At 36.5% G+C, this 20,964-nt stretch overlaps 4 protein-coding genes across 10 annotated transcripts; 1 reads left to right on the top strand and 3 right to left on the bottom strand.

Annotated features, from left to right (window-relative positions):
* Window positions 1-627: 627 nt before the first annotated feature.
* Ttc7 (tetratricopeptide repeat domain 7) lies at window positions 628-8,288 on the bottom strand. 2 transcript variants are annotated; one of them, XM_011141222.3, is made up of 15 exons: window positions 7,881-8,004; window positions 7,064-7,215; window positions 6,738-6,906; window positions 6,185-6,268; window positions 5,475-5,651; window positions 5,263-5,392; window positions 4,948-5,084; window positions 4,591-4,871; window positions 4,110-4,298; window positions 3,816-3,994; window positions 2,954-3,393; window positions 2,379-2,617; window positions 2,110-2,214; window positions 1,693-1,784; window positions 628-1,080 (listed from the first exon to the last, which is right to left on the bottom strand). In XM_011141222.3, the coding sequence occupies exons 1-15, from the start codon at window positions 8,002-8,004 to the stop codon at window positions 948-950; spliced, it is 2,631 nt and encodes an 876-aa protein (XP_011139524.1). In that variant the 3' UTR covers window positions 628-947. The 2 variants fall into 2 exon arrangements, with proteins under 2 accessions (XP_011139524.1, XP_011139525.1); XM_011141223.3 differs by lacking the exon at window positions 6,185-6,268 and having other exon boundaries at window positions 948-1,080; window positions 7,881-8,288.
* Window positions 8,289-8,845: 557 nt separating this feature from the next.
* LOC105183238 (KICSTOR complex protein kaptin) lies at window positions 8,846-11,409 on the bottom strand. Of its 5 annotated transcripts, none has more exons than XM_025306306.1 (8): window positions 11,234-11,409; window positions 10,544-10,878; window positions 10,190-10,452; window positions 9,897-10,063; window positions 9,646-9,818; window positions 9,480-9,558; window positions 9,096-9,387; window positions 8,846-9,012 (listed from the first exon to the last, which is right to left on the bottom strand). In XM_025306306.1, the coding sequence occupies exons 2-8, from the start codon at window positions 10,749-10,751 to the stop codon at window positions 8,947-8,949; spliced, it is 1,248 nt and encodes a 415-aa protein (XP_025162091.1). In that variant the 5' UTR covers window positions 10,752-10,878; window positions 11,234-11,409; the 3' UTR covers window positions 8,846-8,946. The 5 variants fall into 5 exon arrangements, with proteins under 5 accessions (XP_025162091.1, XP_011139522.1, XP_025162092.1 ...); XM_011141220.3 differs by having other exon boundaries at window positions 10,544-10,759; window positions 11,234-11,385; XM_025306307.1 differs by having other exon boundaries at window positions 10,544-10,732; window positions 11,234-11,291.
* Window positions 11,259-15,819, top strand: LOC105183239 (annexin B9). Its single transcript, XM_011141221.3, has 7 exons — window positions 11,259-11,432; window positions 11,727-11,798; window positions 12,542-12,923; window positions 13,151-13,303; window positions 13,411-13,584; window positions 14,853-15,034; window positions 15,111-15,819. Exons 2-7 carry the CDS (start codon window positions 11,769-11,771, stop codon window positions 15,162-15,164), a joined length of 975 nt encoding a protein of 324 aa, XP_011139523.1. The 5' UTR covers window positions 11,259-11,432; window positions 11,727-11,768; the 3' UTR covers window positions 15,165-15,819.
* Window positions 15,820-15,897: 78 nt separating this feature from the next.
* On the bottom strand, window positions 15,898-20,065 carry LOC105183237 (uncharacterized). 2 transcript variants are annotated; one of them, XM_011141216.3, is made up of 10 exons: window positions 19,852-20,062; window positions 19,087-19,564; window positions 18,673-18,906; window positions 18,171-18,598; window positions 18,033-18,106; window positions 17,762-17,958; window positions 17,531-17,678; window positions 17,216-17,444; window positions 16,846-17,084; window positions 15,898-16,217 (listed from the first exon to the last, which is right to left on the bottom strand). In XM_011141216.3, the coding sequence occupies exons 1-10, from the start codon at window positions 19,875-19,877 to the stop codon at window positions 16,159-16,161; spliced, it is 2,112 nt and encodes a 703-aa protein (XP_011139518.1). In that variant the 5' UTR covers window positions 19,878-20,062; the 3' UTR covers window positions 15,898-16,158. The 2 variants fall into 2 exon arrangements, with proteins under 2 accessions (XP_011139518.1, XP_011139519.1); XM_011141217.3 differs by having other exon boundaries at window positions 16,053-16,217; window positions 17,762-17,853; window positions 19,852-20,065.
* Between the last annotated feature and the right edge of the window lie 899 nt (window positions 20,066-20,964).

Below are 20,964 nucleotides of genomic sequence, written 5' to 3'. Positions count from 1 at the left end.
GAGAGAAAAGGTAAAGGGACAGAGAGGGAGAGAGAGATGGGTCGGCGGGTCGGCTCGTTACTCGGATAAAATCTCGCCTTATCGATCTCTATAAAAATAAATTACCACATTTTTAGAGGCATTGCACCAGACTCTTCCGTCCCGAACGCTGCCGTTCGTGTATCGTAACGTCCGATTTCGTTCGTTCGTACGTACGTGCTTGCGCATCGCGCAAATTGGGGCATCACGTATGCGCACTGTCGTCCGCGATAGATTTGCGCAGTCACCTTCGTTCGATGCGCGCACCGTATAAACGCAACGGATCGGATTATCGAAATAACGATTCTCGCGATATCCGTCCGCGGGGTATGAGATAGAGAAAGAAAAAAAGGAAGAGAGAGAGAAAGAGAGAAAGAGAGCGAGCGCGAAATCGACACTCGCAACCTTTCGAAAGAAGCCAATTAGACGTTCCGATATCGTTGGAATATCTCTCGGAGATCTTTCGCATGTTATTTGTACTTTGGATATATAGAAGAGTATACACGCGATATCTCGGGAAAATTCTCTCTCTTTTCTTTTTCCACGTAACGGGATCGCACGGTATTACGTTTAGTCGCTGACGCACGCACACACACTTACGAACCAAGCTAAGGCTCCGGAGGTAAGACTTTATTTGAATTTATTACATCAATCGTCTTTCGTTAAACTATATATTTATACAATCAAAGTAATTTCCTCTTTTTTTTCTTTCAACAATGAGTTTGTACAATAGTACAACATGTCCAGGTACTATTGACGGGAAGGCAAGGAAATGCCCGCGAGATGTAAAGACAGAGAGGGAAAGAGAGAGACAAAGAGAGAGAGAGAGAGAGAGAGGGGGGGGAGGGGGAAGGAGAGAAAGATAGAAACAGGAAGAATAGACTGTGTGATTTCCGTCGAATTTTATTCTAAGAAATTAGAGACTTGAGTCACTCGAAGGTCACCGGTATCGACAGAATCGGTAAGATGGGATTCGTGGTCTCAACTTCCAATGCCGTCGCCATGCAGTCGCTAGCCGCCTCCACCTCGCCTAGTGATTCCAACACTACTCCCAGATTGTACCTGAAACACACGGACGTTCTTCGTATCTTCTATAATAATCTTTGTAACGTTAAATACAGTTTGAAAGTAGGACGATATGCGTGCTCGGTCTCATTAAGCGAGCGATACTTTGAGCGGTCCGTTCTTATCGAACCATACCGCGATGTGATTTATCGTGACGATTCTTAAGATTATGTGAGCCGTGAATATATATGTACAACGCTGTAATGAGTTATCGAAATATGTTCTCGTAGTGAAATCGAATAAGTAGAATCGTGACCATTCGTTTGTGTCGCGCGAGAATAAAGAAAGATAATGTCTCTTAATAAATTATATTATTTCACCGTGAAATATTCTCAATATATAGAGCATATAATTATAAAAATAAAAATCTTTTCATCAATCTATCGAGCACTTTTGGAGATATGCAGATAATTATTTACCTTTTATATGTGTAAAAAAAAAAACTGAGTTTTTATCATTCGGTTGTTCTTTCTCACAAAATTTTAATTTGTTCTTGCTGAAATCATTTACCAAGTGAAATTTTTGAAACACTAGAGACACCATCTCTATGATTTTATTCTATTAAATATTAAGTTTCCAAAAGAAAAGAATCCAGATTTTATGTAATACCAGGTTTGATGAGAATTCGGATCGATCTTCGCAGCGTCTCTCAAGGTTTTCTCAGCCAGCCTCTGACTGCCCAAGTAATGATAAATCAGACCCTGCAAACGTGTCGATAATTAGATACTGAATCAGCCATGACTCCGCGAACCTTCGTTGTGTCGAGTAACTGCGTAAGAACTACACGGAAGCAATGTTACAGCTTTTTATTTTATATGAAAATTTTTCCGATGTTATCGTGTTTTCTGGTAATGTAGGAATTGATTGTCAATAGAGTGCATCTTGCTAGAAAAAATACTTAATTTTTTTAATGGTATATATAAATAGCACACATGCCATTTAAGGCGGAAAATGTCAATATGTTCGTTTACAAAATAAAATTCCCTCCGTGCACTTTCGCAAGTCGGTTTAGAATTAGTCACTTACCAGATGTTGTAGACTTTTGATGTGCGATGGATTGATCGAAACGGCATTCTGGTAACACTGCTTCGCTTCCGTATACTCTAGCTTGTATTCGTGCAGAAGGCCACGCTGCAAAGAAAGATAGCATGTACATATATACTTGTCATTTCTCCCATTATACGATGGTCTCCCTCCTCCCCTCAAGCTCTATTCAATCTGACGATTTCATAGCTGGATTTTCGAGAGACGAAATTGAATATCTTTTACAGCGATAAGAGGACGTGAGCTATTACCGTGTACATGATGTGGTGGCTCAATGGAAAAATATTGGTGGCCTCTTGGAGAGACAAAACGGCACCGTTCGGTTGGTCCAAAATAAGGAAAACTTCGGTGAGCAGGAGCCAGATCTGCAGCTGCAGGAACCATGCCCTCTGCGGCCCTGGTTTTGGTGTGAATGAGCTAATTGACGAGGCAACTTCGGAAAGGGCTTGCTCGACTCTCGAAGCAGCTAGTGATTGTGCATGCAGAGAACCTATTGGAACGTCGTAGTTTTGTAGGATTAGTCGGCCCAGGAGGACTATCGCGCGGGGCTTGTTCTATTTTTACACTATAATTAATTAGCTTTTAGTCCAATCGCAACGCTGGAATGCGTTATTAGATGGAGACACGAGACGGGTGAGGTCTTTTCTTTCCTCGCGTGATGATTTTAGCTGTCAAACGTTATGAAAAATTGCGAGTTACAGGTCTACGCAACGTTATTCGATCAACTACGTCGATTTAGTCTCTCGGTTGCTCAGCATTAATTCTCTTTTGTTTTCTTCGCATCAAGTCAGCTTCGCGGCGCATCATCGACGCGCCGGGTACTCACTGGAGTCTTTATCAGACATCTCCGACGTGTAAAGCTGAAAGACGCTTCTGGTCTCGCTGCGCTTCTCGCTCTGCTGTTCGTTACAATTGACGTTCGTCTGATCCTCGTAGAGAGTTTTCCAGAGGTGCAGCATGTGGCTGATGGTGTACAGCGCGTTGACGCCGCCGATGCTTCGTAATTCGAGATGCGCCTTCACGTAGAGGAAATTCAAGTTGTCCGGGTACTCCTCCAGTACGCTGTTAATCACGTGCAACGCCTCCGAATACTGCTTGTGCGCCGACAAAAGTAGCGCGAATAAATGCAACGACGGAATGTGTTCTGCCCGTAGATTCAGCGCAATTTTCACGTGAACGATGGCATCGGTGATCTGCCTGTTTATCGCATACTCGTGCGCCAGATAATACTCCGCCAGATGGTCGTTCGGGTCGCATTGTTGCGCTCTGTTTGGAAAAACAACTTTACATTAATTATTAAAGAAGATTCCATATGGAGACGGCTTTCCCTTTAACTCTTTAAGTTTAACTCTCAATTTCTTAAATTTTGGATATTTAGTATTATCTTAATAAAGGAGTATCAGATAGATGCAAATAACATTTCAAAAGTTGGATTTAGAAAGAGGTTTCAGTCGGAAGAAAATTGAAAAATTTCATTACAAAAAATGGAAAAACCGGTGAGAAAATTTAGTCTTTTTCCTCTCAAGATAAATAAGTTACGACTAAATAGCTTCAAATGCGATCTATTAAAAACGATATCGGCAAGATGAAAGAATATTTTTATCTTCGGGAATATTGTATATGCTTGGTATCCTTGGATATATACGGGGACTCAAAGAGTTATAAGCGTAGTCCCGCCGGAAATATACTTCTGAAAACAATCCAATGCGGTGTTTGTGTGATGCACTTTGTCCTGCTTCACGATCGTGTTCGCAGATAGCATACTATGACCGATTCCTATGTACAAATGACATCTGGACTGCATCCCCTGCGGATTTGCCGTTTCTCGTTGAAGCGCCTTTTGACTCCATTCGACGCCTTCGTTTATCTGTTCGAAATTATCCTTACGATCATTTTTCTCTCTCTCTCTCTCTCTCTCTCTCTCTCTCTCTCTCTCTCATCCGCATACGAGTGTACGTGAAGACACGTATAAGTCTGCTCACCATATTCAACTGCTCGTAGCATAGCCTAGCGGCCAACAGACAGGGCATTACTTTCTGAGGCGACAGTCTGGCGACTACTTTCAAAACTCTATACGCATGCATGTATCTGCCCATACTAATCAGACACAACGCGTACTGCGTCCATATATGCACCTCCTCGTGCGAGAATTTCATCGCTCTCTCGAAAGACTGCAAATACGCGAGACAAAATGACGTACTGTGATTATTCTCATCGATACAGATATATCCCGTTGAAAGAAAACGTCGATTCTACACACAGTGAATCAATAACAATTGCCTGGATCTGAAAGAACTGGCGGTGAATTGTTTGTAAACACGAGAAGCCAACCATTGATAGTAACTAGTCTGGATTGTAATTGTTTCACGAGTGCGGAAATCGAAAGACACAATGCACATCTTGTTATTGATTCATCTTGTGTAAGATCTTTTATTGTACATTACACTGTGATCGCGTACAAACCTCAAATAAAAGATCCACTTGACTCCATCTAACGACGACAACTGTGAGGAGGTCGTAGACGGCGGTGGCGTTCTCGAATGCGTGTATCCTCGCCTCCTTGAACTCGGGCGACTGACTGAGAACAGCGTCCCTCACCGCCATCGCTTCGCTGATCAGCAACAAGAGAATCATCTCCTCGTACTCGTTTCTCGGGACAAACATGTTAGGTCCCACATACTTCTTTGGTTTCCACGGCGAGGTGGCGCCCGAGTAATGATTTGCTCTTCTGTGGCTCACGGCGGCTGCGAAACCGATATCGACATGAGATCGCGTCGTTGAGAAAGAGATATCCTCTCGCGTTTCACGCGTTAGCCGTACCCGTCGTCTCGGTTGGATCCTCCGGTGGCTTGTAGTCGGCACCGCTTATTCCGCGCAGCAACACCTCCGCCAACTGCCTCGTCAACGTCACTCGCAAGCTCTGAGTGGTCGTGGACTCAACGGCGGACAGAATTTCCCTGTTACAACGGAGAAATTAAAGTTACCCATTGAGAGAGTCGTTGAATGCGTGCGTGCGTGCATTGATGTGAATAAAACGCACTTTAGATGAAACTAAATATTGAGATGGATGATCATAAAATGGCGGCAGATGAACGACTCTAGAAAAACCTCTAAATACACAATTTACACGCATACCTGTAACGATGAACAGCGGCTTGTATGTTGCCGGTTTGAATGTATAATATCGGTGCTCTTTGCAATGCAGTCTCCAAGATGGGGCCGATGTGCTTTGTAGTGCAAACTGGGGATTGCGTGGAATATGTACCTGGAAACGTGAACGTTATGACGTTAAAACGCGAGGACGCGAGATAAGCTCGTGTTTCGCGACTGAGACACCCAATGATCACCTGTGTTATTTGTGGTGGAGATACCATTCTGTTGCTGCATGGCGATTTTGTCTTGCTCTTGTAAATACACCAGTGTTAGATCGCCGGAGATTTCATAACACTTGATTATCTGCTCATGCCATTCTGCGATTTTATACTTTGACTTAGAGTTTGGTGGCAGTCTTTCCAGGCAAAGACCTAGACGAACGTTGAAAGTTATACATGAACCATTATAGTCGTTATAGTAGATATATTTGACACATCGGTGCAGAAATTATATGTACAAAAAAAGAAAAACGCAGAGCTTTTTTACTCTAGTAATCACGAATATGTAATAAGATACTTTATGGAATTTGTAGCTTCGTCTCACTTTTCGTTAATAAGGGCCCTCACACAGTGTGTTAGCCCCAAACACCCTCTATAATATTATCAATCTAGACATATTCTCGACAGAATCGAGCAGACAAGAGTAAATTTGGAGAGAAGCAAATACAAAAGAATTTCCCTTTGATTTTATTTTAGTACTAAATAATTACGCTAATCATATGCTAAATATGAGATAACGTGCTGATGAGAAAACATGTATACTTTTGATTAAATTTAATTACAGAAGCATGTGCAGGCACACTACTCTATGTTATAATAAAATGAGAATTATGTTAAAATGTGCGATATAGTTGACGTGCATATCAAATAATCGTAAGCGGAATGAAGCAAATAAGCATACAAACCTTTGATTGCATACGATTCTGCTATAATGCGCAGTCTTCGGCAGGACAAATGTTTGTCTGTGTCTAAAGTAAATCTTTCTTTCTCTAAATCATACACAGGCCATAGTAATAAATGAATATTGGGTGATCAGAAATTTTCGAATTAAATAAATGCGTCTAATTAATCTTGTTACTAAGTGAAACTAGTGCATAAGAATACTAATAAAAGGATAATGTACGCAGTAGTAGAATTTTCGATATACTCAAATTAAAATTATACTATTTGTTATGGGTCATCTATACTTAACATAAAAATGTCTTACACATCAAACGTATATGTATATATATATATATATGTGTGTATATATATATATATAGATATAAACATGTTAATCATATATCATCACATAACTATCTAATAAAAAGACTGACTACTGTTAAGGGAAAAAAACACAGAACTATCAAGCAAGCTGTTATGTGTACCTCTTCAAATATTGCACTAATATGTTCTACTATTATTAGAAAAAAAAAAAGATAGAAAAGAACTGTGACTGGAACAATTAACAATGCAAACCTTTAATTGCATATGATTCTGCTATAATACGTAAACTTCGACAAGGTAATTGCTTTTCTGTGAGTGTGTCTAATTCAGCTTGTTGATAGTGATGAAGCGCATCTTTGTACATTCCCATCGCGTAATGAAGTTTTCCAAGTAGCAAATGAGCATCCAGCACAACCAAAGCCTAGAATATTACATGTTATTTAAAGGAGAATAAAGAATGATACAATATTATTTCTTATCACAGATATTCTTGGTATTTTGATACTGATATTTAGTGACATTCTTTTTCAGCCTTTTTTTCAGATATCAGTCTTAATATGACTCTGGCACTGTGATACCTGTTTGTCCTTTTCATTAGCAGCTAACATCAAGTACTTCCGTGTTTCTGCAAGTCCATTTCTTGCTTTGCTAATATTGGCATCTATTGGTGGAGTTTGTTCTAAAAAACTCTCCAATCGTCCCTCTCCGCATAAGAAATTTGCCAAGCATTCTGTTATACAAAATACAGTAAAGTTGTTACAAAATCAATATCAACTTTTCTTCTTGCAGCTTATTAGTAAACTATACAATTTATCAGCATCTTAAACTGTACAATTATGATAACGTTAATAAGAAAAAAATATCTGCTTGCATTTATTTTGTTGTGATACACATGTGTGAGGCGACATATATCATATAAACTTTTTTTTTCTGTCTCTCTTTCTCTCTCTCTCTCTCTATATATATATATATGTGTGTGTGTGTGTGTGTGTGTGTATACGCGCACGCGCGTGCGTGTCATGTATATATCTTCATAATGTAACATAGTTCAAGAGTTCTACAAAACAGCGTGTGTATTGTCGCTGCAATTTGCAATAACAGTGTCAGAGCACACGTAACGTCGATAATGAAGCAGAGCAAGCGTGACGTTTCATACAAAAGAAATACATGGAGCAGTTATCCTTGATCTTTACGTGACGCGATATTTTTTGCTCCTTCTCATTATTTTTCTCTCGAAAAGCAAACAGGTTACGAAACAGCACAGAGTCGTTATCGAGGCAACAACCGTGAGTGACAACTTTCAGAGGATGCGTCATCGGTCGCGGGTTATCCTCGAACGAGTTCCCCGCTATGCGGAGTCGCGGGCGAAGGCGGGTAGAGGGCGAGAGCATTTACCATTGCTGGGATACTGCACTTTTAGGTGTTCCGCCAGCTCTATAACCTTCTTCCAGTTGCCCTCCTCGCGATTCCGATCGATCTCGGACTCGATGCGGAGGGTATGACTCTTCTTGCTCGTCATCGTGATCGCACGTTACGGCAACGGCAACGGCAACAGCAACGGCGGTGGCGGCGGCGGCAGCGGCGACGACGGCTGAAATCACCTGAACGCCCCTTCAATCGGTGCCGTGCAAGCACACGGCGTTATATTGATCATCAGTGATGCTTCTTCCTACGTGATCACAAGCGGCGGTCATGACAGAAGTCGAGGCCGCTGCCTTCTCACGACGAAATTTCGCTCTGAATATAGCACCAGATGTAACCACCACCGCGGACACGTGCGCGTGGCAAACTGTCACGAACGTCACAGCTGTCCCCCCTCCCTTACGGATTACTCGCACAATGCACATGCGTGCGATGTGAACTGCCTGTATTTTGTGGAGGATTCAAATGATATGCGATGTCCAATGAAAAAACTTGCTTTCTTGGGACTCCAGCTAGGAATATTAGTCTCTCGAAAAATTGGCTGCGTTCAGCAGAACAAAGTGATCAGTGAGCGCTTAGTGACTCTCGCTCCTGATTGGTAAATACTTCTGGGTCTATGAAGAATCTAAAAGAATGCTCCAATCAGAGACAATAATCACTAAACGCTCACTGATCATTTTGTTCTACTAAACACGGCCATTTACATACTAGAAACGTTGAGTTCTAATTGGTACATTTTTAATATGTTACCAAATTTTACTAGAACATAAAATCACACACTGCAGTTGGCTCAATATACTGACCTGTTATTTCAACGGACCAATAAGGGTATATTCATTAGACTTATTATTTTATTAGACCTTTTATTCTTTACCCCTTTATCTTTAATAGAAATATATAATAGCAAAATATATCTTTTATTGAAAAATATTTTTATTAATATTTTATAAAAAAAAACATGGTTTCAACTCAGGAATCAAAACAAACGTTATTGTTTGCAACAAAATTACCTTGTGTTAGAATTGTTGCAATTTTCCTTTTACAGTACATCAAATAATTTTTTTAAACGGTCCTTCCACTTTACTCGCGTGTCCACTATATTATGCTGTAAAAAGAAATTGAATATACATAATGTCCACATATGTATATTAGACTAAATATATAGAGTTGAAATATATGAAACAAAACCTGCAATATGTGTACACCACGTTGTGTAAGTACAATCAGTTCTTTCAGACCATCATTTGTTATATCCATATAGCTTATAGAATGTACAGGAGCATCAAATAGCTTTCTAACAGTTAATTCCCATGTATCATTCACTAATGTATAGATCAGAACCTCCTGATTATAAGTGCCAAGTAATATCTCATTTTGCCCATCCATATTTATGTCAGCTATGCAACAGCACAGGATACAATCTGAAGATTCACTACCATTCAGTATTACATCCTGTTTCATTCCACGTTCCAATATATCTCTGATAAAAAATCAATATTTTATGCTGTATATTCATTCTAAAATTTTGAGATATTCAATACTTCTCAAACATGTAATATATAAATTACTTACTCAAAGACAATAGCATGACTTGTACTCGAAACAACAACATTTAGTTTTGGCTTATTCTGCTCAAGAATATATCCTTTGGCTAAAACATTTCAAAAGTTATCTCTTAGATAGGGAACATATCGTACATGTAAGAAAATATCATATAAAAATATATTACAATATTTACAATTTGAATCTACGAAGACTGGTTTAACGATAGTATTCTGTTGTGAGAATACTGTCACATTGGGCACAGGTTGATCGTATCTCAGTAACCAACTTTGAAAAACTTCCAAGTCCACTACATTTACTATAGCAACTTTGACTAGACCACATTCACAGCCAACAGCAGTAACTCTCCTGAATTAACATGTTATATATGTGAGAATATATATGTTACATTGATAGAAAAATTGAACAATTGTTTATCATACAAACCATCTGTATTCATTGTAATAATAAATATTAATCCATAGGACAATGGTTTGAATATCATGTAACTCGGGAAAATATTTCTCAATGGAGGATTCACTATAACCATGGCTCAACTTATCTTCTCTTATCATATGTATCTTATAATCACTACCAGATATTAACCAGACTATCTGTAAAGTTTTTTTTATTATTGTAAAAGGATAAATATGTTGATTCACTGTAACTGCAATTGACTATGCTTCAATGATAGTTTTGATACAGCGCTGTCTTTTAAAATATAATAAAATATAAATTACCTCATGTGCGGAATTTTGCTGAGGTAAAATGGTGTGATACAAATGATAAGGAGTATAAGACAATTCCACCATAAGACAATTCTGAGCTATGGCTTCAATTGAAGTACCTTCATCTCCTTCACCATCTACTGCACCTTCTGTGTATATATTCAGATATCTCTCAATTGTGTCTGCACCTGTTTTAATAATTGTTATTCCTATTACAAAACTATCAGCAGTATCTGACTTATTGTAAGCGTCGATAGAAATAATTTCTGCACCACCTAAAACAAACATAAGATTTATACAAAATTTTAGCTTAACATACTATAAAAAATATACTTTTATTATCAATAAATATATAATTCTTCATACTGGGAATGTATGTAAAGAGCAGTTCCTTCACCATAGGTCTCAGGTTCAAATCTAACATTAGATGATACTCGCAGGAATATATCTTTCTTTTTAAAGATGCCACTAACAGTTTATTAGAACCATTAGAAGAGCATAATTTAGTCATCGAGTAAATATTTCCCTGCGACGCCAACGGGAACCAATGTGCATCTATCAGATTAATTATCATTGTTGCAGCTAGACAAGATATAAAGTTCTGTTTGAAACTTGTTATCTCAGATTTAGGTTATGTCTAATATAATCTTTCTCCTCTTCTTTTCTAAATCTGCTACGTTCGACCATCGTAAATATTTATTCTTTAAAAAAAAAAGAAACTTATTTTCACACCGTTCCACATCTTTTCGTCCGTCAATTATTTCATGCCGTTTTTAAATTTACCACCTATATTCAGCGTTTGCTTATTCAACGCTTCAATCTCGGTGAAAATTTCAGGCCCGTCCTAAACTCGATTATATTCTTCACACGAGATTTAACGTGTCGTAAAATGGTAGGGGATTATAAAAAGAGAAGATGTCCTTTTTTTTTTATTCGCCGACTCGTAAGATCTCGGCATCACGATAATACCGAATATATGACCCCTCCAATGAAGTTTCCCGAAGCTTCTTTCGCAATCTGTACCTTGAGAGGAGAACCGTGGATGACGTTACGTACGTGAAAGTGGGTGTGCCTGCGCGATTCATTGGCCGGCATTCGTACAGGTTGGATCGCGACTCCGTTCCTCATCAGTCATCTCTCGATTGATCCCCGTCCAAATTTTCCCACCGACGCTAGAAACCGTCAGAAACGGCGAGAAGCGAGAAAAATCGCAGGTGCTCCTGTTCTTCCTTCATCACTGTATCACCAGATTTCGGTAAGCGATTTCTGTTTGCTAAAACCGGCCGTAGAATGTTGACAGGTTCAAGTTTCCGAAACAATTCTTACACGACAATGACATACATTCGTTCTTGAATCGCGACGGTAGGCATTTTCGTCCGCCGCTTTTGACTAAAATTCCACGAAATCATTACTCATTGTCGATTTCGTCGACTCACATGAAACGTCAAACCGACGACGTTTGTCGAAACCGTGAATGCTAATAATATATAATGCTAATAATAAGAGGTATGACGCATCCGCTTCATTGTCACGCAACTCTGTTTGACAGACAGTCCTCGTGAAGTTCTCGGGCCAATCACACCGCAGAAAAATGTCGCAACAACAATATTATCCTTTTAAGGTATGTTCAATTTCGTCCTGTTGTTGTTGAAATTAAGGAACGGCAAGTTTGCTGCCGGTATTAATTAATGGCATTGGTCTATTTGCGGAACTCCGAGTATCGATCATCCGTATTTTTAACGTTAGCCTACTTTACAAGTCGATTCACGTTCTGTCAATGTGTGACTCGCGTGCAATTCACGTCGAGCAAAATTTATCTACTTTGACGAAACAACAAGTTTCATTATGAAATATATATGTATATATATATATATATAATGTTTTTAAATGTATAAATATGGTGCCTCCTCTCTCTGGAGATGATATTTTTCGCAAGATATGGAATAAAAATTGCCAACAAATTTAATTGGGATGAGTAGAGAATTAAAAATAGAATATTAGCGAGATATAGAATTGCCTCGACGACAGAAGGCGACTGTTACACTCGGTGTAACAACTGGCTTAAATTATCAAAATCGATTCTAAGTGACTGAATGACTAAATAATTTGTATTCTAAGAGCTTTAATTTGATACAAAATTGTGTTTATTGAAATGTGATTTTTCACGGAAAAATCATTAAGCTTTTCAAATTTTCGACTTGTATACATATATATTTTTTAAATATATTTATGATTATGATACATAATATAATATACAATATAATGTAGTATTTTTTTAACATGAACATTTTGATATACAGCAGATTTAAAAAAAAGTTCAGGAAACAAACAATTATAAAAAATAAATTATTACAAATTCAACAGTGCACTCCCACTGTGTACCCTGCCGAGCCGTTTGATGCAAATGCAGATGCTGCTATTTTGCGCAAAGCAATGAAAGGTTTCGGTACAGATGAGAAGGCGATCATCGACGTGCTTACGAGAAGAGGCATCGTGCAAAGGCTGGAGATTGCGGAATCTTTCAAGACTCTATACGGAAAAGATCTAATTAGTGACTTGAAGAGTGAATTAACTGGAAAGCTGGAAGATGTCATTGTTGCTCTTATGACTCCACTGCCACATTATTATGCGAAGGAGCTACACGATGCAGTGAGTGGTATGGGCACTGACGAGGAAGCAATTGTTGAGATGATGTGCACTCTCAGCAACTATGGCATTCGCACAATTGCTGCATTTTATGAGAATTGTAAGGCTCTTATTATTTTTATGTTCTTTTTATTAAATTTGTTATGTTCCGTCCTTATACAATTGGCACAGTTTGCTATTTGTAGCTGATATATTATATAATGATAGGATAATAATAATGATATATTATAATGATAACATAATGATGATATGATAAGAATAATTATTGATCATCATTGATCAATTAATACGATTTTGCGATTAATTAAAAAATATCACTTCGAACAGTGTATGGAAGAACACTGGAGAGCGATCTGAAGGGTGACACGTCCGGTCATTTCAAGAGATTACTAGTATCTCTTGTGCAAGCAAACAGAGACGAGAACCAGGGAATCGACCATGCCCAAGCAAACGCTGATGCCCAAGCGTTATACGAAGCTGGTACGTGCGGCAATTAGAAAATTGTATTTCACATATTTGGCAGTTAAAATTTATCCTTACCAAGTCACTTTACGACGTGATGCTCAATTCTTTATTTTCGCACACAGGTGAGAAGCAATGGGGTACGGACGAGTCTCAGTTCAACGCGATTTTAGTATCACGCAGTTACCAACAATTACGACAGACATTTATCGAGTATGAGAAACTGTCAGGGCATGACATAGAGGTTGCCATAAAGAAGGAATTTTCAGGCAGCATCGAGAAGGGTCTCCTCGGAATAGGTAAAGCCTCCTCCGCATGGGACGTAATAGGCACATTGATTACATATCTGTAGATTATGTCACGAGTATGTTACGTTTATAACATTCGTATTTGCGAATCGTTTTCAGTTACTAATTTCGTGATGTGACTAGTTCTATATATCTCTCTCTCGTGTCTCTGTCGAGCAGCAAGTGAAACGTATTTACCGGCGCGAGAACAGCCGATATAATTGTACGGGAAACTAATATAGGCACTTGCACGATATGATTTTCCTTTTAGTTGTGCTTAAGTGAATAATTGTGCGTTCCAGTGCGATATGCAAGCAACACTTAGCGTACAGTACAAGGAAATGAGCATAAGCATTCGAATATGACGGAGTACGAGTAATCGTGTTTGATAACGTAATCTTAAGAGAACGGAACTTTCCGTGACTCCATGCATTGACCATACACATTTTTATGCTTCCACGAACTTGCTCGTAAAGCGATTGAAAAGTATTTTCGTTAAGGCGGAGGCAAGTCACCACAGAGGAATCTTCTTATAGTATTGACCCTTACTCATCCGTAGAATGATTATCGATGTGTGATTGTTACTGCTGATTACCAGAACTCATTACTAGAATTAGACACTTTCCAACACACGAGCACACGCATCACATTCGATAAACCTTAGCGAAAAATTGTAGGCACACCTCCGAGGTTTTATTCGTATACTCTAATACACTCTGCCCTCTTCTACAAGCAGGAATGTGATTTTTTGCTTCTTTATGACATCATCCCCAGGATGCGTCCCCAGATTACATGATACATACGACACATGCGATATCTTCGATTCGTAGACAAGCACACAACGTGCGACATCATATTATTATGTAGTAATTATTAAACGAACACTTGAGCTGATTACCCCAAAATGCATGAAAATTGTATGGACATTTATCGGATTCTGTATAACATATCAATCCCAGTAACACTGCATGGTAAAACTATCGACACGTAATATATGAAATCACTCGTACCGCTACATGCTCATACATCTTATGTACAGATGCAAATACAGCCATACGAAACCTGGATTGAATATCTAGATTGAATATTGGTTTGAAGTACAGTAGATACCGTAGGGATTTTGTAGTGTAATTCCGCAGCATGAAAAGAGTATGCTCCTATATATCGGTTTACTCATGCTGTTTACATATTTTTATTAATTATATCAACGTATCATGCGTGTACTATCGTTTATTTAATAATACGTTACTACAAATCAACGAATCTCCTTCATCCAACAGTGAAATGCGTCAAGTCGAAAGTTGGATTCTTCGCTGAACGTCTTTATGCCAGTATGCATGGTATAGGCACAAAAGATCGCACTCTGATTCGTATCATCGTGTCTCGAAGCGAAATCGACTTGGGAGACATTAAGAAGGCATTCGAGGAACGCTATGGAAAATCACTGGAGAGTTGGATAGCCGTGCGTTTCCTAATTTCTTGTATCGTCTGAATTCATTGTGATTAACTACTACTACTAATGAGTATATTTGTTGCAGGGAGACACCTCTGGTGACTACAAGAAGGCACTTCTTTCTCTTGTTTCCACGTAACTTTGGCGAAGCAATTAAAACTCCGGGGATACATACTTGTTTCTGCAATCATATTGACGCATAATAATCGTATCTACAAAAAGCAAGAGCTACTTATGTATATCGAGTATGTATGCCTACACGCGGACTCAAGCTTAATTGCTTACTGTACTAATGAAAAGGTAGAAAGTACTTTATTCTATTTTTGAATGTTACTTTTTTAATATTTTTTTGAAATCTTTACTTTGTCATGTAGATCAGTTAAAAAGGATATAAACATACCATGTTCCGATCTTGTTTACAAAACATGTTTAACCCTGCTGTTTTGTTAGAGTTTTCCTTGTACATACTCGTATTATGTTTTGAAGTTGACGCAGCGATAACTTTTTATCATAATTTTAATCGAATATATTTGTCTGTGTATTGTATAAAAAAATATTTTTTAAAAACAAAAGACTAAAATATCAGAAGCGACAATTTCACTATTATATTTTTAATACAAGAATAGATGACGAATAAATCCAGACAAAAACAGCAGAGTTAATTAAATTATATTTTATATATTTCTACTTCTGTTACGATATATATATATTGAAAGATTTATACAAAGAATTTCGTACATATAGTACACATAAAAGCATTGAGAAATCGATGGAAATAAAATTGCAGGAAACGACATAGAGTTTATATATATTTTCTTACCTTCTGTATAAAGTTTCACAGTGTATTATGGTAAGTGTTCATATACTTTAATACATGTTGATTAAGATATATATATATGTATATATATATATATAGTTTTATACATGCTGCAGTCCGATTTACACATATCAGTTCTATATGTTCTTATTATCTCTGTATATTATTATTAACTTAACGTAAATTAAACTTACTGAAACATTATGCACATTCCGTATGTTAATCCCGAATTATACATTTATCTCATATATATCTTATATGTATAAATAAAAAAAATATTTAATTAAATTGTAGTTCCAGCAAACTTCCCATACAGTTACATGTCAATTAATTTTCTACTTGGCTTTTTTTCTCTAAGGCTTCGTCGAACAGGAACTAGAAATGTAGAGGAATCAATTTAATATTTCAAGGATATAAATATTTAAAAATTAACTGCACATAAATATCTATATGTATCAAATATTGACGAAAATGTTGATTGATGCATTATATTTTCTTAATGGATACAAGTTACGAAAATTATTTAACACATTACAGACAGCCTCTTTTTTAGAAACTTCCTCTGAGACTGGTTAAATCTTATGATATACAAAGGATTTAACTAGTTTTAAGTTTGAGGAATAGAAATAAAGATAATTTTATATTTATTTAACACATTCTTATTATTTACCTAAGTCTAATTCTTTATCTATAATAAATAAATGTTAATGAAAAATTACCACATAGTATCTTATCACTAACTAAAACTTTCTGTATGGTATTTTTTAAAATATTCAACAATATATAAAATTTTGTAAATTTTACAAAATCTTTGCTAATGGGTTATATTTACAGTATAACTCTAATGTTAGAATTTATTATTTAAAATTTTTATACATTTTTCTTTATTAAGATTGGCAATTCTTGGTTAAAATTGATTGTATAAATGCACAAATATGTATATACGGTCTATAATGTGTTAATATTCAAAACATTCTTCAACATAATTTATTAAAATGCAAACCTTTTTGATTAGAAATACTTCGATTCTTCTCTGTATGTTTCTTTATTCCAGAGACTCCTGAAGTTACGTTAGTCGAGTTGAATGTTTGCATTTTATTTTGATTGAACATAGCAGGCATTCTATAAAGGTATTTGTGTGTCGGCGTCATTAATATTGTATCTATAGGTGGCCATGGTGTGTCAGAGATTGTGTTGAATACTTCGGATTCATAAACCGAGTGTAAGTCAAAATTGTTTTTCCTGAAAATATATTTTCAGACATATACCGTTTTGTAAAATACACGAATTTTATATCTCGATATGTATACCCTTTCAATAAATTCTCTTGAGCAGTTATTATTATATTTATCATCCATTTGGACGATACTTACCCACATTCATCAGTCTCTTTATAAACATATGCGAACGGCCCATGTTGTGCAGTATATCGCATAAGATATCGGCCAGGTGTTAGGCACGACAGTTTTTCAATTACATTATGTAAAATTGCTAAAGAATCTTTCACTTTGATTTTGTAAAGTCTCTGTATTTCAGCGCTCAATGACATTACCGTGTGTCTTTCAATTTGTATTATTTCCCCTGATTCTGCTGCTATCCTGACTGTTGTAACACAAAAATAGTTTTATATACAAAATCTTATTATATATACATATATGTATACATTATTGTAATTATAAATACAATACCTCTAGCTAATGATGTATCTGGTCTGAACATTAATGACGTCCATTGCTCTAAGCTTTCTTCCAATGTTGCAGCTTCTGCTCCAAGTGCCAACTGATGCTCCAGTTTCGGGGCTAACATCAAAAGCTGCAACTGTCCGTTCGGTAATGCCTGTAAAAACAAAGTTTCCAAACTTTTGTGTATCATAATTTTATATTCATTATTAATGGAAAGTACACAAGAAATATTCTTACCTGGACACAATCTGTTTTGGTCCGAACTAATATCTGATATTCCTTTGGACTGTCTTTTATCAATTTACATTGGTTCTGAGATTCCATTGGTCCTATAGTAAAGAGATTGTATGTTACGTTCTCTTGCTTATTTATCAAAGATGAGGGACTTTTTTCAAGGTGGGTTTCGTCGAAACTTTTTGAAGGATTGGATATTTCTGCAACAATAACTTTTGTATTGAACATACATGTATCTTCTTGATGGTTCAAAATATTCACTAGATTCACTTACCACTCAATGTTTCGTGGACCTCTGTCATAGATTCATTTTCTTCCACAATTTTGTCTTCTTCTGCAAATGTCTTCCTAAAATATTCATTATGTGCTTATCATTTCATTTTTGTGTAATATATTTTTTGTCTACTCTTACCCATCTGATGATATAACTTCAGTGGAAACTGATGCGACTTCAGTAGGAACAAGACAATGCCGAAGAATGTATTTATATACCCAGGTATTCTTCTGCAATGAAGTAGCACCGGTAGGTGGTAATTTTTTATCGATATAAACAATATTCTTCTCATGATGCGATTTTATAACTACTGGTATTGCCCAAGAGTTTGGAAAATCTAAGGCAATGTTGTTTAATAAACACTTGAGACCACTAGATGAGATGACTAGATCCACTTTAGTGCTTTCTGCAAGATTTGTACAATATGTATCCTCGCTCACAGGTAATTTAAAATGAGGCAATGTTGATGATAAACTAGGTGGGTATTTTCTGAATAATATTTTACTGTCTATCTCCAAGAAATATGGCTTATCAAGTTTTGGCAGTACTACTTCTGAAAAAGTACCCTGAAAGAATAAGTTGTCTACATATATGTTTTGTAAATACAAAATTGATTATGAAATTGATCAATAACTGTTACCTGTTTTTGTAAACAAGATATAAACTTCACAATAATATCCTTATTTAAAGAAAATGGCACATTTGAAGTCTCTACATAGTATCTGGGGAGTTTCTTTAATTCAAACATCTTTTTGCCCCACCTTAATTCTATATATACATTATATTTAATAGGCCACGGAGCACTGTCATCCCATATCTTCTTGGCCAATGTTAGAAACTTATTTTGTTCTGTGGATATTGTCTTCTGTAATGCCTAGAAAGATACCCCTTTAAGTCATTATCATTAAATTAATCATAACCATGATGCATAAGCCAAAGTAAAAATATTATAATCATGTTTATCATCACAAATTATATTTCAAGTTTTATGTCTTAATCATTTTGAGAAATAGATATTCCCAATATAAGTTTAAAGTGATCAATATTTACTTACCATATAACATTCCAATTCTGTTTTCTCTTCTGCCAATGTTGGTGTTACTTCATAGTTAGAAAGTCGCAACAAAACACGACTGCACATAGCATGCTGAGTAGCATTTAAACTAGAGTTTCTAACAAACTGAGATGGTAACTTTCTCATACCAGGTACGTAGCATTTCTTATTGCTCATGATTTTTTCTTTTTTCATAGACTTTTGGTGTTTCTTGGTGTTTTGTTTTTCCTTACATTCTTCTTTTATTTCATATTTAATATTATCTTCGTCTTCATCTTCATCTTTATTTTCTTCCAAATCATTGATATTTTTAGTCAAGGATTTCAACTCCTCTATGTTAATCTCTTTATAATCATCTGCAATATTATTAAATGGATCTGTAAAGTTATCATTCATAATTTTGTATATTGCACTGTCCTTCTCCAATCTTTCATCTGTGATAAATACATCGTCTATTAAGTTCTCCAAGGAAATATTCCTGGAACCATAAGATATATTATAGCCTATATTTGTAGGAAAATGTTCAATTATAATAAAATATAATATATATCAACAATCAATTTTACAAATCAACAATCAAATTACTTGACAAAGATTGAGTTATATTCATGATAAACAGAAGTTACAGACACTGAATTATATTTGTGATAAAGAGAAGTTATATTGAATTACATTCATTATAAACAGAAAAAACAAATTTTATTATTAACACATAAACTTATATCATAAGCTTGTAAAATATTTTACAAAATTAATCTTGCATACCAATCGATTTGTTTGAACTTCTCCATGATTAAAAGATACGTTTTGCAGTCTATCACTGAAGAGACTGCTCATCTTCTAGAATACTGTCGTATTTAAGTGATGATGAACTACACGAAATCATTTCATGGTTCGAGCATATCTTCTTGCAACTCACCGGCTCGTTTACTTCATAAAAGCCTTTGCACGTAGAAAATCTGTAACTGCAACCGTAAGGTCGTAAGAAAACTGACCAATCACAGTCGATTGTTCTCCTTGCACTAGAGGAATAATCGACTGAGATTGGTCAGTTTTCTTACGGCCTTACGTTTACGGTTAAGGTCTGGTCTACAATATGTGTTATAAGCTGTAAAGTCGTAAGAACTGACCAATTATAGCCGATTATTTTTGTAATAATCGACTGTGATTCGCCAATTCTTACGGCTTACAACTTACGACACGTATTGTAGACCAGGCCTAAATTCTTCTACGTGCAACAGCCTTAAGATGTATTCAGAAAACACAACGTTCGACTTTGTGTTCGACTTTTGAAAGATGGATATCATTGGTAGATCTACAAGCATATACCAATCAGATAATTTGTACATAAGGTCATTCTACAATACAGGCAAGAGCACAAGCTTTTGGAGGATTCACACTGCGTCCGATGTCCGACGTACGACGTCTGACATCCAATAAGAGAACAGCTTTCCAGTGGAGAATTGAATTCTCCATTAGACAGCTATTCTCCTATTGGATGTCGGACGTCGTACGTCGGACATCGGACGCAGTGTGAATCCTCCATTTTGCATAATACATAATACATAACGTATAAGAGAATAAACCAATTAGTTTTCTTCATTTTCCTCCTCAGGAATGAAGAACTCTGATTTGTTGATTCTCTCAAGGCCCATCAACAATGGCTGCAAGAATAAGGTTCTAAGCGTAAGCAGTAAGAAATAGACCAACCACAATCGATTATTATAAGAATAATCGATTATGGTTGGTCCATTTCTAACTGCTTATGCTTACAACCTTAGGCCCCTTGCACAATGCCAGGCAACAGGCAATAAGAATAAAAATAGACCAATCACAATCGACTATTACAAGAATAATTTATTGTGATTGGTCTATTTT

Source organism: Harpegnathos saltator, unplaced genomic scaffold (assembly GCF_003227715.2).
Source record: "Harpegnathos saltator strain DR-91 unplaced genomic scaffold, Hsal_v8.6 scaffold774, whole genome shotgun sequence".
Taxonomy (NCBI): domain Eukaryota; kingdom Metazoa; phylum Arthropoda; class Insecta; order Hymenoptera; family Formicidae; genus Harpegnathos; species Harpegnathos saltator.
This window is presented reverse-complemented; position numbering and strand designations above follow the sequence as displayed.